This window comes from Odontesthes bonariensis, chromosome 21 (assembly GCF_027942865.1).
Source record: "Odontesthes bonariensis isolate fOdoBon6 chromosome 21, fOdoBon6.hap1, whole genome shotgun sequence".
Classification (NCBI taxonomy): Eukaryota; Metazoa; Chordata; class Actinopteri; order Atheriniformes; family Atherinopsidae; genus Odontesthes; species Odontesthes bonariensis.
This window is the reverse complement of record NC_134526.1, coordinates 10897407-10914081: the sequence shown is the minus strand read 5'-3', so window position 1 is coordinate 10914081 and position 16675 is coordinate 10897407. Positions and strand designations below refer to the sequence as shown.

The window sequence follows — 16675 nt, the reverse complement described above, 5'->3', positions numbered from 1 at the left end:
TATAGCACTGGTTTATTATTCTTAGGGAAGACAATTGACTTATGTCTGTTTTATCTCATTTTTCTGTGCCACAGACTTCCGTTGGTGTCTAAAACATACCAATGAAGCACTGTTGGATTGAGTGGCATGCCCCTTTACGAAACTGAACAGAGTTTGTATTATTTTTTGTTAGTTTTTTCATTCGTTCTTATTCCAGATGCAATAAATACTTGTTGGTGCTGGTTCTGCCACTGTAGTGCAGAAGATTCTTGATGATACATCTTCATTTGCAAAAGGAAACCTTTCTCATCTTGATGTATATATCAGTTGTAGTCTCTTCAAATGGAGTTTGCACCAAGATTGATGGTCTGAATAAACAGCGACACCAAAAAGTTTGGAAAAACTCAACTTTCTTACCAAATGTAAGTGTAAGATAAAATGTTGACTTATATAACAAACCTTTTTTTTTTTTTTTTCTTGCTTTTGACCCGGGTCACTTTCCCATTGCATTGCAATCTATTATACTGAAGAGGTACACATTAAAGATAAAGCAATGAAAGTCTAATTAAGCTGAGCAGAGCTCAGCTAAAACTTTGCCACTGTCACAGTATCTAACTACGGTGGGAACTGGGGTCACATGCAGACTGACTGGTGTTTCTCATGGAAAATGACTGAGAGAAAATTAAAACAGTTCAGAGAAGAAGAACAACAACGAGGCTGTGGTTTGGTTAAGTAGGTTGCGCTAACTGTCTTTTGTCAAAATACAACTAACTGTGGTTACCCAAGGCAGCATATTTACGGCCTTTGGACAGTTTATGAACTCATGTGGAGACATAGGATGGCATTTTTTCTATTGTGAAATTATAGTTTAGACAGAAAAAACAAGAGTGCATCAAAAAGCACTTTAAATGTTGCTGTATAGTTGACGTTGCACTGCTCACTGCTGTCTGAGGACAAAACACTCCCTGTAAACTACGGTAGCATGAAGCATACTGACAAACCACTGTTGATATTTTATTTCTTTTAAATCACAGCTCAGGAATAGCTGAAAATAAAAGATATCTGCGCTGTAAAGAAAAACAGCTCAGCAGCTCATTGCAGGTGGGGAAAAGAAATGAGATCCACCAGAGAAGGCAGGATGGAGAGATCGATTACTCTGAGGTTTCCCATGATTCTGCTCCTCTCTGGGGAGAGCGAGCCCCTGCTCCGGCACTGCGTGGGTCTTTTAACTGTCATTATCACCGATGGGAGCCACAATAGGTCAGGAAGATGAGATAGCATTGTGAGCACTGGAGCAGCAGGTGAGAGGCTCAACAGGGCACGATTAGGTGTCCGGGTCCCAGGGTGTAGCGTTGCCTGAGGCCTCTGGGGCCTCGGCCCCACCATCTGCCAGGGTGAATTCCTCTTGGTGCTGAGGAACCGCTCAATAGCTGCACAAACTGTTGCTGTCGGGCGTTGCTTTGAGTTTCTCCTGTTACCTTTTAAAGAGAGACATTTTACCCAGTACAGCTCTTTTGTCATCTAATTTAAAAAATGTACGAAAAAAAAGGACTGAAATATCTGCCGTTTGTATTTATGTGTTCACAACACCCTGACTATGCATGCTGTCTTCTTGAATCTATTATAACTACATCAAAAATATATTCTATGTGCAAACCTATGTCACCTAGACACCTAAAGATTGGCGCTGGTTTGGGCTGCAGTTCAGATTCTGCCCATTTTCTGGACTGCAGGATTCAGGGCTCCAATCTGAGGCCATCACTCAGCAGGAGCACACCCCAGGGATGCTCTGATGACAGCCGCACTGGATGGTTCACACATGACCCAAGAGTGCTGCTGCACACACCACCCCGTCCTGTGATTTGCCAGCAATAGCTTCCACTTTGATCTGACAACATGGTGTAAAATTGGAGATGCCCACCAAGCTCACACATGCCAGACATGCTGTCTGCCTGACAGACAGGCATGAAGTCAGTTGGACACGTGCATATTGAATTAGGAGCTGTGATGCAAATTTAGGAGGCTCTCAGCTTACCAGGCCGGCCAGGTGAGCAACGATCAAACACGTTTTTGCAGTGCACGCTCTCTCATTTGGAGCTCTGCAGAAACCAACCAGCTGAAGTAAAATGCTATACTTTGTGTAATCTTGAGTAGTGTTTAACGACTGATAGATAAAAATTTGCAGAAAAGAAGCATATCATTTCTATAAGTCTGTAAGTGAGGAACAGCGGCCACATCTGTTCAGTCACTTAAAATCAGTTAAGAAGCTCACGGTACTGTTGCAGATATCAGCCGCTGATAGCCGTAACCAGAACCTCTAACCTTGAAGTAATAGATCTTGTCATGCGCATTATTCACCGTATCTACTTTCACTGATTTTTTTCAGCTGCCAACCCTTATTCAATAGGTGTAAGCGCAGTTTGCAGCTCGTATACATGGCCATTTGTTTGTAGTTTCATTTTATGCCACTCTTGTTTTTATATGATGCTGCTGTATGTCTTTCGCTCAAGAACTTTGGCTCTCTCTGTGCAAATCTCAATGGCTGATGACTTGTCCAGATGTGGAGGGTTACTCTGGGTTGACCCTTGATGGAGCCCACTGTGTTTTTGTTGTGCACCCCATCAGTAAGCTGCTGGATAGGGAGGAGTTTAATGGCTACATACTATATTGCAGTGGGCAAAAAGAGAAAAAAAAAGTCAAATGTAAGTCTGTGGTGAAAACAAAATCTATTTACTTTTCATGAGTAAGTAAATGAGTGTAAAATCAGGAGTTCATACATAGTTATTATTCCCCTCACCGGGAATCAAATAATTATATCATAATGTTTTCGAGGCAGCTTGCTGTGGTAGTTTGTATCAAAACTCAAAAATACCAAAAGGGATATTATAATGTTGCAGCATGAAAACAACAAAAGAAATATCAATGTATAGAATTTTTGCTGTGGGTGGGAATTACATTTTGTACCGTTTCCTTGTTGCAGTCATCTCTTTTATTTTGTTTGAGTTCAAAATTAGGTGAATTTTCCCACACCAAAAAAACCATCAACCAGTTCAGATACTCATCCGAGCATTTCTGGAGATGACAGGACTTCGAGTTATTCTGGAAGTCTGAGGTGCACAGAGTAAAGAGAAACGGTGAGAGTACAACCCCCCGTGATGCTCCTGTGCTGCTGACCACCTTATCAGATACACAACCCTTCAGTTTAAAAAAACCGTGGTCTGTTTGTCAGGTTGTCAATAATCTAGGTGACTGTGAATACAAACTGTATTCCTGGAGCTTCTCACACAGCAGTGTAGGACTGACTTTTTTTGTGGTATATAAAGGCAAAATCAAAAGTATTCCAAAACAACCAAAATGGGCTCAGACCCCAGAGGGTTAAAAGTACTGAAGCAATTGAAGAACACAATCCATACTGTGCTGACAGATAAGTCAGTGGACTGTTTTGTCCAGAAAAGCGTGGCCCTATGGAAAGAGGTGGATGATAGCATCTTCAACTCCAACCCTAGGACGGTAAGCAAACTGTGGGTCTTGGAATGTGTTCACTTGCTTACATAGGTGAGCCAATAAGTCTCTCCAGGACTTTCATGTTGTGGGATGTTAGGGCATTCTGTTGACCTCAGCCTGCTGCATTCCGTTTGCTGAAGACATATAATGCTAATCTTGGGGTTCAGTGCCAAATAAAACACATTTGTCATCCATTTAGTATCCATGTAGTAAAACATAATGTTCTTTTTGCTATAGTGCTATAATGCAGTTGTTTGATTAAATGATCAGTATGATATCAGACCTCTTTTGCATGTAAAAGAATAAGATAAATACAAAAACACCCTCAACACACACCTTGCGTTGTCAGTTACAGCTCAGGCTCCATATAATGTGGCCTCCATCTGTTCGGTCCATCAGCTCTGATCTACTGCTACTGCTTCTGCTGGAAAAACAGTTTGGATGCTGCTGACAGCCTCCGAACAGCCCGGAACACGAGTCCGGTATCCTGCTCAAACCTCCTGCTGGGCCACCAGAAGGCCTGTGTTTTGATTGTGGCCATTACCCTCGTTGGCTTGACCCTCTGAGCTAACATCCGTGCCACTGGATACACAAGTAAGTACGACCTCTCAAGTATGCTCCATGACACTAGGTAAACATGTTGGCAAACTGGAAGAATGTGAAGAGAGACGGTTCAAAAGACTGCGTGTCGCTCAGAAGACAGACATGGATGGATGGTAAGGTTGTTCAAGAGTGAAGTGTGTGGAGATGCTGCCATTTGGAGACACCAAAGTACACTGACACACATCTCATATTGTTGACTGCAGTGGTGTAAACTGACTGATATTTCGAAATGAGAGTCTTTTGATGCATAACATCCCATTAACTTTAGTAAAAAAAAAAAATAGGGCTTTTTTCTCTTTTTTTTGTAAGAAATCCCTATTTAGCTGCCAGCTTGTGTGGTGTTTTGAAATCTCATTTTCAGAGTGACGCCTCTCCTTTGCTGATGCTTCAATATGGAAAGTGTTCTTTTTTAGAAGAGATTGAACAAAACTAGAGATCGTAATCCCCTGGAGATGATTAACATTTCAAGATTAAAGGCTGGAAAATGAAGTTTTTGCTCACCAATCTTACTGACTAACAGAACTGTATGTCATCATCTTGTGTGTCCGAATCTATGCAGTTCTGTGACTCTCTGGTTAACATTAAGGTTAACATTATTGGCAGCTGATAACCACTGTATACATTTGGACATCTCTATTAGCACATTTCCATTGCAGTTTGCAGAGGGCAGCTTGGGTTTGTTATTGTTGCTCAGACTTTTTCAGGGATCAGACCTCTGCCCTAAAACAAACACTCCATAGGAGCATGATTGTGCGAGCTGGGCCGTCATGCTCCCTGGGGTGTCTGCTTGTGAGAGGGCTTGTTTTTCAGAGAGCATCCTTAAAAAGCCCTCCCACCCTCCTGTAGTGTCTACATGTGAGGAGAAGAAGCTGGGAAAGCCCCTGTGCAAGAGAGGACAATTTGTGGTTTGAAGCTAGGACTCTGTTGTTTAGGTAAACAGTGGGGCACATGTGGAGAGCTACACAACCACAACAAAAACAAATAAAAAAAACTGTAATTGATGAAAATATTATTGCAAAAATTAAATCCTGAGAAAAACATGTGCTCATGCTGCTAATCATTAAATGACGGAACTACTTACACGCCTGAGCTCACATTAGCCACTTTCTCCTCCTCACATCATCACCATATGGTCCGCATTCACCAGGCGATTGGGGAGAAAACATCTACGGCATCATTATGTTAATAGTAACGCCTCTGCTGTGGAACTCAGTAGACAGACGATGGTGGGTGGAGGGGGACATGACTGATTCCCACACAGAAAAGCTATCTTCTCAAGCAGAAACAAGGACAGCTGATAAAGACCATGAAAGCACTGGGATCCATGCTTGTTGAGCATTTGCATGTGTTTATCTGGATCCTGGACGCTATTGAGGATCATCAGACCAGTGAGGTCACGAAGGATGCAGGTCATGTTATAGCCACTGTATCATGAGAGTAACGTAGATGCCTTTGAGTACGAGGCATTAGTTCACAGACACACAAGAGAAGATTTAAAAGAAAGATTTACAAGCTTAAAGAAACCTCAAGCCTCCCATCCAATCAAAGATGGAGGAGTTTTAAATGACTTCAAAGATGTTTCTGCAGATTTGAAGATGATCCTATTCAAAACCAGGAATAGAAGCATAAGCTCATCATATGTGTTTAGGACTCTGCATTGTGCAGCTCTTCATAAGTGACTTTTACATAAATGTTGCCTTGACAAAGTTTATTCTGTAAAACCAAAAGAGATGCTGACACATGCTGGACATTGAACCAATAGATCCAGTTTCTATTTGAAATGTTTACTTTAGTCGTTTGCAAGCAGCTCTTTCTCAAAGGCAGCTTTGTCACTTTACATCAATGAAGAAAATCATTCATGAATCAGAGCAGGCAGACACAAGCTGGTCATTGCCTGAATCCTTCATCCTGAGTGTTTAGTGGTCAAGTGTGATTTATAACATACAGCATTCACCTGCTGTCCTCTGCTGGCAACATTTGCACATAGGGTGCAAAAACTTGTGAGCCACTGGGGGGCACTGCTGCACACAAACATATTGAGAATAAAATAAGATGATGTACTCCAGTGTACAGTGTTAAATAACTTATTATTGATCAAATGTGACTGAACCATGGGTCCTGCTCTTTGGCAAGAGCCCCTACTAACAATTTAATGTCAGGTTATCTATTGATAAAGAATATTCATCCCTGCATTGACATGTACACGTTTCACTTCATTGTGCAAGTCATCCAGACATGTTGCATTTTTATTCAAAAGATGTTTGATTCTGTTGTATTGCAGTGCCTTTTGTCATGAACATACCTAGATGAGGGGTGATTGTGCTTCATACTTTACTATCGCAAAAAACAAGTAATTCAAGCTGCATGAAGTCCATGGTTTTATTACATACTTAAGGTGTTATCATTAGTCTTATTTGGAAAGGATGCATCCAGTGACACTTGCAGACATTCCTGAATTGATAATGTTCATTGTGTAACATACTGAGGTGGCGAACGGGGTCAGTTTAGCTTTCCTTTCATTGCAAATTGTGTTGTTGCCAATGATCGACTTGATCAAGTTGCAGCATTATAGTCTGGCAATTACTGGAATGGAGAGGTGGTAGTTGAAGGACAAATATTGCACACATCCACACAATTCCTAAAACTGAAATAATTTCAGCCACAGCAGTCATTAAAGGCAGAGTTTAATCTAAATAGACATATGGTCATTCTTGAATCATCCAGCGAAACCATGGTTACAGACACATCTACAGCATTGCATATCAGGGATGTATCTGATGCTACGCTTACTGCAGTCCATAGTTAGTCATGTACTGCAAAATGTTTCTTTAAATCTCACTTCATCAACTCAAGATGTAAACAGTAACAAAACCCTTTGCAATAAATGCCCAACTCCTGAAAAGCTACAATTTCACACAGCTCCATTGCCTTTCCTTTACATCATCTTAATATTTGAAGGCCAAATTGTTTTCTTCCCAATTTTCAGAACAGGTATTGAACTAGTAATAACTTCATTTTTCAAACGATGTTTTGACTTCATTATGAAGTAGACTGAAAGTTTTATGGCTCAACACACCTACCATAACAAATAAATGCAGTATACAAACCGTTTATAATACTTTAAAACCCAATTATAAGGAGAGTTAAAGAAACAAGCAGAGTAGACAACTTAAACAAGATTTTCTTTAATTGACAGTGACAAGTTAGCCAACAGCAGCTTCCTGTTCAAAGTCTCGCCTAAAATTTCTGGAACTGCTTCTTGGCTCCAGCAGCCTTTGTTACTTTGAGGACATTAAACCTCACAGTCTTGCTGAGTGGTCGGCACTCTCCCACAGTCACGATATCTCCAACTGAGACGTCTCTGCAGAAAAGCCATGAAAAGGAAACATTAATGAAGAATGAGACATCCGAGTAAAACCAAGTTCATACAGGTTGCAAATCAACACGCTCAGTTATGAGAAGGGCTGTAAAAGCAAAGCTGCATCAGGATTTGCCAAAGGCATTGTCGTCATAGCTTCCTGAGCTTGGAAGACCATCGTGAGAAAAGCATCATTTGCAGCCAATTTGGTACATTTTTATCCGAATAACTGACATTTAAACAGATGGGTACCAATAATATTGCAATTTCAGTTACAGACCTTAACAATAACATTAATACTTAGATTAAATAAAGGGGCATTTTAAATAAAATCCCATAAATAACTAGGCAACAATCCAAGCCTGAGAAACGAAAGACAAACAAGTGTTCCTGATTTGCCATCGTTTGAGAAACACTGAAACAGCAGGTGAAAGGAGTTGTACCTGAAGCAGGGTGACAGATGGACAGACAGGTTCTTGTGCCTCTTCTCAAAGCGGTTGTACTTGCGAATGTAATGCAGGTAGTCACGTCTGATAACGATGGTCCTCTGCATCTTCATTTTGGTCACCACGCCTTTAAAGAAAAAAAAAAACATACAAGGTAGAATTTTAACATAGCAGATTACACTGAGAACATTGCATAGGAAGGAAATATTATAGCAGGACATGGGAACCCTAACAACTTTACTTTTGTCACTATACCACATCAGTGTAGCCACAAGGCAGTGTCGTCAGAACCCAAATGGGCTTGGAAGACCATCGTGAGAAAAGCATCATTTGCAGTCGTGACAAATTTTTTTTGTTGCAAACTCTGACAAAAGAGCCTGCTTCTTCAACAGATTCTGTTAACTGAACAGGGCCATGGTAGATGCTTGTGGTGATGCAATTAAGATAACTGGGTTTTTTGTAGTTTTATTTCTTTTAAATAAGAGTTATAGTAAAATTACTTCTTCATGGCTCCACTCTGTGCAAGTTTGCTAAAAAAAGATTGAACTTACCAGAGAGAATACGGCCACGGATGGACACATCTCCAGTGAAGGGGCATTTCTTGTCAATATAAGTGCCGTCAATAGCCTGAATCGGGAAAAAAAAACAGTCATTTCTCATTTGGGTTCTATCGCAAACATTCCCCATAAATTACACAAAATTGTGAATTTGATTGCATCAGTGTTGCCAAAAGGCGCTATCGTCAAAACCATGAAGGCTTGGAAGACCATCGTGAGAAAGCATCATATGCAGAAAACAGAAATACAAAATACTCAACTGTTTGGATACTCAACGTCTGGGTTCATTTCTCACCTCTCTTGGGGTTTTGAAGCCCAGTCCGACACTCTTGTGGTACCTGGGAAGCTTCTCTTTGACCTCCTTGCCACCATCAGCAACTAGAACACGCTTCTTGTTCTGGAAGATTGTGGGCTGCTTCTGATAAGCCCTCTCGGTCTATAGGAAAAAGAGCACCAAAAGGATGTTAGATACGTTACGTTCCCCACCATTATGTCTTCCTGTCTGTTGTTAATTCGCTCAACACCAACATCCACATGAAAAATAAATGTTAGTTAGCAACATGGAGATATTACACACGCTGTGTAAAGATAAGGACACTAAACAGACACTCTAATTGAATAAAACCAGTGTTTCTGGAACCTTAACGAGAGCTATGCTAAGCTAACCAAGCTAGCTGCCGGATAGTTCGACGGTACACGAGGGTGTGCTGATCGACAACCGCAAATTTAAGAAATTAACGTGTAAATCTGACTCAAAACGGTTCAGCAATGAGTGCAAGCACAAAATAACGACTTCTTCTTCGTATACACTGGCAAACAAGTTTATTAAGATGAATATATATCAATTAAACTTTGCCACGCCGTATCGCTGTACATACTTGTGCATCCGCCATCTTTGCCAGCCGAGTCGTAAAGAGGCCTAATCATGCGCGCGACGGACGGAAGACGACAAGGCGCAGGAAGTGACGTTTAAGTAAGGGTTCATCACAAAAAAATACACAAATATATGTATTGTTTATCAACTATATTTATCCTTTAAAATCAATACCCCTACCCCCCAAAAAATAAAAAATTAAAGATAATCAAAATATCGCATTGTCCATTGGCAGCCCGACCTCACAGACATCGCCGTCTATCTTGTGACGGTCTTAATAGATCGACAAAAACCTACTCAGAAACCCCTGCCCTTGGTTAATGATACCATATCAGACCCATCAGCATCCAAAGAGATAACCAAACCTGGCAGCCTGCTGCATCTATTGGTTGCAGCTAGTGGCACAAACAAATAAATGTTGTCACATGACTGTCCGGAAGTAGAAGCGATCCAAACAGTCAAGAAGATGGCATCGCACTCGGGTGGAGGGGATCAAGGTAAATGCGAGTACCAGCAGCATTTTAAAATTAAATACGCTGTGACAGTGTCCCCGAGTGTGTGGTAGTTATAGAGAACCCACTGGTTTAACAATTAACTCTTGGTTTGTGGTTTTAGATTGCTCGATTGGACGTAATATTATTACCTGAACTGGGGTTAGCTTAGCAACACGGCTAAAACGTTAGCTTATCGTTAGCTAGCACTTGTTAAGCCAAAATTCCCACACAACAGTGAGTAAGCAAAATGCTGTTAATAGAAACCAAAACGATATGAAGATATTTCTTCATTTTATAACGGAACTGTTTGAACTCGTCGCTTGCTTACATATAACTAGTCTAAAGAGGTATCAATACACTTTTATTTAATTTTTTTTAATTAACTGAAAACTGTGATGTATGATGCCGTTGAACAATTTAATTTATATTATTTGTTAGAAAGATGACTTCATCCAAGCGACTAGGCCGCTAGGAAGAACATCCAGGCTTCAGTAAAGTCTAAAAAAAAATTTACGTTAAATTAGTATTTTATCTACCTATAAGCGACTAATTGTAAGAGGACATGATTGCAAAGTCGAACAGGTCGGATGTGTTAGAGCAGTGTTTCGAGGAAGGGATGAGTCTTCAAGAGAAATGTGGAGGTACTGAAAATGTTACAATCTTTTGTACATACGAGCATTATTTATATAAAATGCGAATAAAAGCCCACGGATAACCAATCTACTAAAATGTACGGGGGGAAAGTAGTTATTTAAAAACAATCTAGAGTGGATACCCATTTTATGGCGATATCTGTGTTTAGTTTCACTTTGAATTGCGCCTGAATTGGGCGTAATGTCCACAGTGTATTCTAATGAGATGAATACAGTCGTTTCGATGCAGGTGTGTCAGTATTTGGATAATCTGGCTAATGATGACCTTTGTCTTTTAGGAAACTCCAAAGATCAGATACTGGAACAAGGAACTGTATTGCTAAAGAAGTAAGTACACACTTCACACTTGAGATTCTTATAATTGAACCGGGCAATGAAAAGGCTGGTTCTTCTGGAAGAAGATTTCAAATGTCCTTGTTAGGAAAAAAAAAAAAAGATTGCTAATCTTTTAATTGCTCAGTAAGTAATCTGGCTAGTTTAGATTTATTTTGATTTGACTGCTTTTTAGAGCAATGTATTTAATCTTGAAATAAAGCTGAGAAGTTCTCTACAGGATGTAGGTGTTTCCTCAGATTTTGTGTCATCATAAGGTCGACCATATCTATCTTTACACTGATCAGTAATTTTGATGACCTTTGCTGATAAAAGGGAAAATATCGTTGCCTTTACTGCACGGAAAGGCCAACATTTATGGCCATTCTTGCTCAGTTACATGTCAACTATGGCAGACTTTAGTCCATGACCTCTGTGTGCACGGACTCATTCAGACTTTGCGGACATGCACGCGCTTTCAGGCATCCCACGCTCTTTAAGTGCGATTCAGTTTGGCGCATTGCATGTATGCACATTGTGGGGGCGGTTGCTAACTTTGTGATGGGATATGAGCACCCGTGCTGGCTGAGCACAAAAGTAGTCCCAAAAAAGAACAAAACATATTTTTGTTTGTCAGGTTACACACATTGTGCTGTGTTGTTTCCCTGGCTTATGTGGACACCTAAATGTTACATTCTGAAAGGGGTTCTGGCAGACGAGAGGCAGCGTAAAGTCAAACAAAAGTGCCAATCAAAAATACGAGTGCACACTGCTGAATGGAGAGATGAAAAAGTTAGACGATTCTTTTATGAGTCGCCCTTGATAGGGTTCCTTTGGACCAGTCAAAACCACAACTAGTCATAAGTGTAGACATATCAACTTATTCAAAATGACTGTGTATCTGTGCCCACACTTCAACCTGATGCTGTGTCACTTTTCTGAGCCATGTTGTCCTGAAATGTGCCTTGACCTTGTCATACCGAGACCAGCGCTAGAACCGAATCTAACAACCTGATTATATTTGTGTCTTGTCATTTTTTTTTTTAACATGTTTTTATTTGAGAGAATGAGCATTGATCAAAGTTATTCAACATGCATAATTTTTCTTATTTTCTTCCCCCCACCCCACCCTACCATGCTGCCTATACAAAAAATAAGCTGAATAATGAAAATACTAATCCGAAAGTATCCGAAATATGAAAGTACACCCCAAATGTTACACTAGAAAAAAGTTACAGACATGAAAATATACAAGATTAAAATAAAAATATATAGAAAAAGTAGATATTCAGGACGGTACAAGTAGGCTATTTGCCTTCATTAATTGTCACTACACAGGTTTTTCTGAGGTCAGTCATTCCTGCTTACTTTTCAATCTTGTGGGATGGCTTCAAGCTTCTCAAAATAAGATAAAAGAGGGGCCCATGTTTCATGGAATTTTTGGGTCGATCCTCTAATGCAATATTTTATCTCTTCTAACTTAAGGCATAGAATCAGGTCTTTCATCCAGGAGGAGGCTTTGGGTGGATGTGCTGATTTCTACTCCAGCAGGATTCTTCTCCGGGCAAGGAGAGTTGAAAAAAGCAAGCACATTTTTAATTTGATTTGTCATTGGTATACCCTCCCCTGGTATTCCAAATAGGTCGGACCTGTTTCTGCAATTTGGAGAGCTAGGTTATTGATTGGAAAACATTCACTCTTTGAAAAGTTTAATTTATATCCTGAGAACCTGGCAAATCTGTGTAACATGTTGACAATGTCGGAGGCAGATGACACTGGATCTGAGATGTAAAGCAATAGGTCGTCCGCATATAAGGACACTCTGTGTTCTAACTGTTTTCTGTATATTCCTTTAAAGCGTTGTGAGGTTTTCAACATAATAGATAGTGGTTTGATAGCTTAAGCGAAGAGAAGTGGACTTGGAGGACAACCTTGCCGGGTACCCCTGGACAGCAAGAAGGACTTAGAACCCAATTTATTAGTAATTACACTTGCTTTATGTGATGCATATAACAGCTGTATCCAAGAAATAAGTTTGGGCCCACATCCAAATTTTCCCAGTACTGCAAATAAATAGGGCCACTCAACCCAATCGAATGCTTTTCCGCATCCAGGAAGACCACCACCTCGGGGGTCTCCAAGGATGCGGAAGAGTGAACAACACTGAGGAGCCTGCGTGTATAAGAAAAAGAATGGCAACACCCCCCCCCAATAAAGCCTGTCTGATCTGATGAAATTATGTCCATCATAACAGTATCCAGTCTAATAGCAAGAAGTTTGGCTAGTATCTTAACAGCTCCTTTCAGAAGTGATATGGGCCTAAAGGAGCCACAATCAGCTGCATGTTCGCCAGGTTTTAACAAAAGTGTAATATTAGCTTCTGTGAGGGTCTGTGGCAGGGCTCCCTGATCCAGTGAGTGATTGAACATTTCAAGTAGCAAAGGGGCTAATTTGAATGAAAATCTTTTGTAAAATTCGACTGGGTAGCCGTCTGGTCCGGGGGCCCTGCCACTTTGCATTGCTGAAATAGAGCTGATGACTTCATTAAGTGTAATGCGTTTATCCATATCTGTCCGCTTGTCAGGATTAATAGAAGGTGCATCTAAATTATCCAAAAAAATTAACATGTCCGAATTATTCTCTGGGAATTCAGATGTGTATAAGTTTGAATAAAAAGTTTTTTTTTTTTAATTAAAACTGTTAGCTCATCAGAGGATTTCTTGACCTGTGGAATAAGTTGAGCTGCCGATCTACATTTAAGTTGATGGGTTAAAAGACGGCCTGCCTCTTCACCATGCTCGTATATAAAACCTCTAGACCTGAGCAGATATTGTTCTGTTTCCTGAGTTGACATTAGATTGTATTGCATTTGTAAGCCCAGTCTTTCTTTATATAGTTCAGGGGAGGGTGATGTGGAGTGTCTACGGTCTTAATCAAGCATTGCATCTATGAGTTGTTTCTGCTTTGATTTCCTGGCTTTGTTACGTGTTGCTGTATAAGAAATGATTTCACCTCTAATTACCACTCTGTGTCTCCCACAAGATAGACGGTGATACTGAGTCTGATGTATTTGTCAGTAAGACATTATCTATAGCGGTCGATATCAATTGATAAAAGTTTTCATCTGTCAGTAAAGTTGAGTCCAATCTCCAACTGGGACGCTGAGCTTGATTTAAGGGGAAAGTCTAAATCCAGTAAATACTGGCGAGTGGTCTGACTCAACAATGGCCGAATATTCACTTTTCCTAACGAAGGGTAGCAGGGTTTTATTTATGAAAAAATAATCAATTATTGAATATGATTGGTGTACATGTGAGAAGATTGAGAACTCCTTATTATGTGGAAAAAGAAAATGCCAAGTGTCTACACAGCCTGTCTCATTCATAAATGTAGATGGAGCATGAGCCATCTTGGATGGGGACACTGAGATCGATCCAAGGTTGGATCCATAACACAGTTTGTGTCACCATCAAAGATCAAGTGTCTTGTCATTTTATTAAATAACATGTAACAAATGACTAGAAGCGAAGCACATCGCAGCTCTTACCACTTAAGTGTCTCCCTCTGTGTAGTTTCATCTTTGAGCGGATTCAGCGACACAGAGAGGATAATACTGTAGTGACCAGGGAACAGCTGGGTGGAGGCGAGGTGTGTGACCCACACCTTAAGGAGCTTGCTCAGTGCCTACAGCAGATCGGAGATGAGCTGGATGGAAATGTGGAACTCCAAAGGTAGGTTACCTGTTTTGGGTGTATGCGTGTTAAATTCGCACACAACCATTCCAAATTAAAAGGGCCATTGTTTTTATAATGACCAGTTCTCTAACCAGAGAGTTTTTGTTTTTCTCAGGATGATCGATTACTCCTCACTCAGTCCCACTAAAGAAATGTTCATGAAAGTTGCCTTTGAGATCTTTTCTGATGGAAGATTCAACTGGGGCAGGGTGGTCGCACTGTTCTACTTCGCCTGTCGACTCGTCATCAAAGTGAGTGAAGCACCGCTGTCGAAACCCGCCTCTTTTACTGTGGAATTATTCCAGAATAATATAAGTTCCTCTCTTTTATATCTTTCCAGGCTCTTCTAATCAATATCCCTGACATCATCAGAACCATAATCAGCTGGACCATGGACTACCTCCAGGAAAATGTGATCAACTGGATTAGGGAGCAAGGTGGCTGGGTAAGGCACTAACAAACAGCGTTGAAGCACATCAGTAATTAGTCATAGGTTGTTTATAAGACCTGTTAAGAATCATGCCTGTCGATGTGTTGTTCTCTCTCAAAACCGTATTTTTAGGAAAGCATTCGTTCCCACTTCGGCACTCCCACGTGGCAGATGATGGCAGTTTTCGCGGCTGGAGTTCTTACCACCGCTCTAGTCATACGCAAGATGTGAGGGGCGTATCACGAGCAGACGGGAGAAAGATGGGAAGAGCTATGACTGAGGGGGGCGGGTCAGGAACAGAAGTGAAAGAAGATCAGAGGGCCAAGGGAAAGAAGTCACGACAGAGTGAACAAATTGAGCAGGTGGAACTTGTATTTGGCGACGCGGTCTTCATTTCTGCCTCCCACTCCGGTGTGAAATTGGGTGTTGGACTGGAAGTGCTGTCCTACCCATGAGCGCTCCGTCACTGATGAAGTGAGCCCAGCATGAATATGTGTGCAAAATCAGAAGGAGGGGATGTCAGACTTGAACAAGGATTCAATTTTAAAGTAATTTATTTTTTGCTTGGTACAGATAAAGTCACTGCACTCTCTTTTATTTTTGTTTTCTGCCCTGAAACAATAGATTGGCATAAGTTTGATTGACTGACGACGTTCCTCTCTGTTATTTAAGTTTGAAGTATATCTGTTTTCTTTCAACTCATCTTGCTTTTCTGATCTTCCCACTCTCTCCATCCATTTTTATCACGACGTCTGTATGCTAGCGAATCCATTCGTATGTATTTGTGAGAGGTCACCGGCGGACAACAATCCGGTGGCAATCAACGGGCTCGGCGGTGGTCACATCCTGTCAAGTTAACGAGAAGCTTTTGTAAACCAGTTTTTTTTTAAATTTACTGGGAAAATATATATGTGAAGGCGACTTCCACCTGCCGTCTTCCCAAGCACACACAGCTCAACCTTGTTTCAGTGCCATATCAGGGAGTTGTGTTTGCATATCAAATGAATCGTCACTTTGTTTAAAAAGAGAAAAGGGGGAAAGGAAAAAAAAATTTTACATTGTCAGCAAAAGTCAGTAAACTAACTCAAATTTCTCACCCTGCATAATATTCAGTCACATGTTGTTTGGGGGTTTTCTGACTGCCATTGTGGCTCCCTTTAAGAAAAGAACTACCTGTTGGGTTTAGTGAGTGTTGGTATGTGGAGTCCCATGTTGCTTCGACCTGTAAAAGATGTTGTGCTGCAGACTGGGATGTCGATGGACTGCTCAGAGATGCTTACCTCACTTTACACATGTTCCAAGTACTGTATTTTTATGTCAGTTACTCAAACTGCAACTTTATCTACAAACAAAAGGTTTTTTATACGTTTTCCTTGTTTGTCAGTGCCTTGGTGTTTATCTTTCTTTTCTTTTACAATGAGATCACTTTGATATTCCCGAATTTTCACCTTTTCTATCACATTTGTAAGGCTGAATTTAGTCTCCCGGAAGATCTTTTTGTAGTGACCTTTTATGTTGTGATAATGAAAATAAATCTTTTAACTCTTGTTGAAATGTACATACGTTGATTAAATAAGGGGCGATTGTGCATCATACTTTACAACAATACTATCACAAATCTCAAGTAATTCAAGCTGCATGAAGTTGGTTTTAGTCATTAACTTTTTCAAATTCAATCAACTCCAGCCCTCAGTTATTTCACATACACAATCTGCTGTCAGAAAATGCTTT

General features: G+C 40.5%; 2 protein-coding genes and 3 non-coding genes across 5 annotated transcripts; 1 reads left to right on the top strand and 4 right to left on the bottom strand.

Moving 5' to 3' along the window:
* Positions 1-7255: 7255 nt before the first annotated feature.
* rps11 (ribosomal protein S11) lies at positions 7256-9420 on the bottom strand. Its single transcript, XM_075454936.1, has 5 exons — positions 9326-9420; positions 8743-8883; positions 8442-8517; positions 7888-8017; positions 7256-7447 (listed from the first exon to the last, which is right to left on the bottom strand). Exons 1-5 carry the CDS (start codon positions 9338-9340, stop codon positions 7324-7326), a joined length of 486 nt encoding a protein of 161 aa, XP_075311051.1. The 5' UTR covers positions 9341-9420; the 3' UTR covers positions 7256-7323.
* Positions 7561-7644, bottom strand: LOC142372217 (small nucleolar RNA SNORD35). Its single transcript, XR_012768209.1, has one exon. It is a non-coding gene; the product is annotated as a small nucleolar RNA SNORD35 (small nucleolar RNA).
* LOC142372215 (small nucleolar RNA SNORD35) lies at positions 8141-8225 on the bottom strand. The gene has a single exon (XR_012768207.1). It is a non-coding gene; the product is annotated as a small nucleolar RNA SNORD35 (small nucleolar RNA).
* On the bottom strand, positions 8599-8681 carry LOC142372216 (small nucleolar RNA SNORD35). Its single transcript, XR_012768208.1, has one exon. It is a non-coding gene; the product is annotated as a small nucleolar RNA SNORD35 (small nucleolar RNA).
* A 306-nt stretch (positions 9421-9726) lies between the features above and the next one.
* LOC142372123 (apoptosis regulator BAX-like) lies at positions 9727-16491 on the top strand. The gene is made up of 6 exons (XM_075454935.1): positions 9727-9818; positions 10747-10795; positions 14353-14511; positions 14630-14765; positions 14855-14959; positions 15077-16491. The coding sequence occupies exons 1-6, from the start codon at positions 9737-9739 to the stop codon at positions 15173-15175; spliced, it is 630 nt and encodes a 209-aa protein (XP_075311050.1). The 5' UTR covers positions 9727-9736; the 3' UTR covers positions 15176-16491.
* The last annotated feature ends 184 nt before the right edge of the window (positions 16492-16675 follow it).

What these genes read in the sequence shown, in the direction of transcription:
- LOC142372123 (XM_075454935.1), top strand. Translation starts at nt 9,737, where the DNA reads ATGTTGTCACATGACTGTCCGGAAGTAGAAGCGATCCAAACAGTCAAG. An exon ending in GGAACTGTATTGCTAAAGAA is followed by an intron (nt 10,796 to 14,352) that starts GTAAGTACACAC and finishes CCCTCTGTGTAG; the next exon opens with TTTCATCTTTGAGCGGATTC. An exon ending in GGAAATGTGGAACTCCAAAG is followed by an intron (nt 14,512 to 14,629) that starts GTAGGTTACCTG and finishes TGTTTTTCTCAG; the next exon opens with GATGATCGATTACTCCTCAC.
- rps11 (XM_075454936.1), bottom strand. An exon ending in GCTTCAAAACCCCAAGAGAG is followed by an intron (nt 8,518 to 8,742) that starts GTGAGAAATGAA and finishes TTCCCGATTCAG; the next exon opens with GCTATTGACGGCACTTATAT. An exon ending in CCGTGGCCGTATTCTCTCTG is followed by an intron (nt 8,018 to 8,441) that starts GTAAGTTCAATC and finishes TTTTCTTTAAAG; the next exon opens with GCGTGGTGACCAAAATGAAG.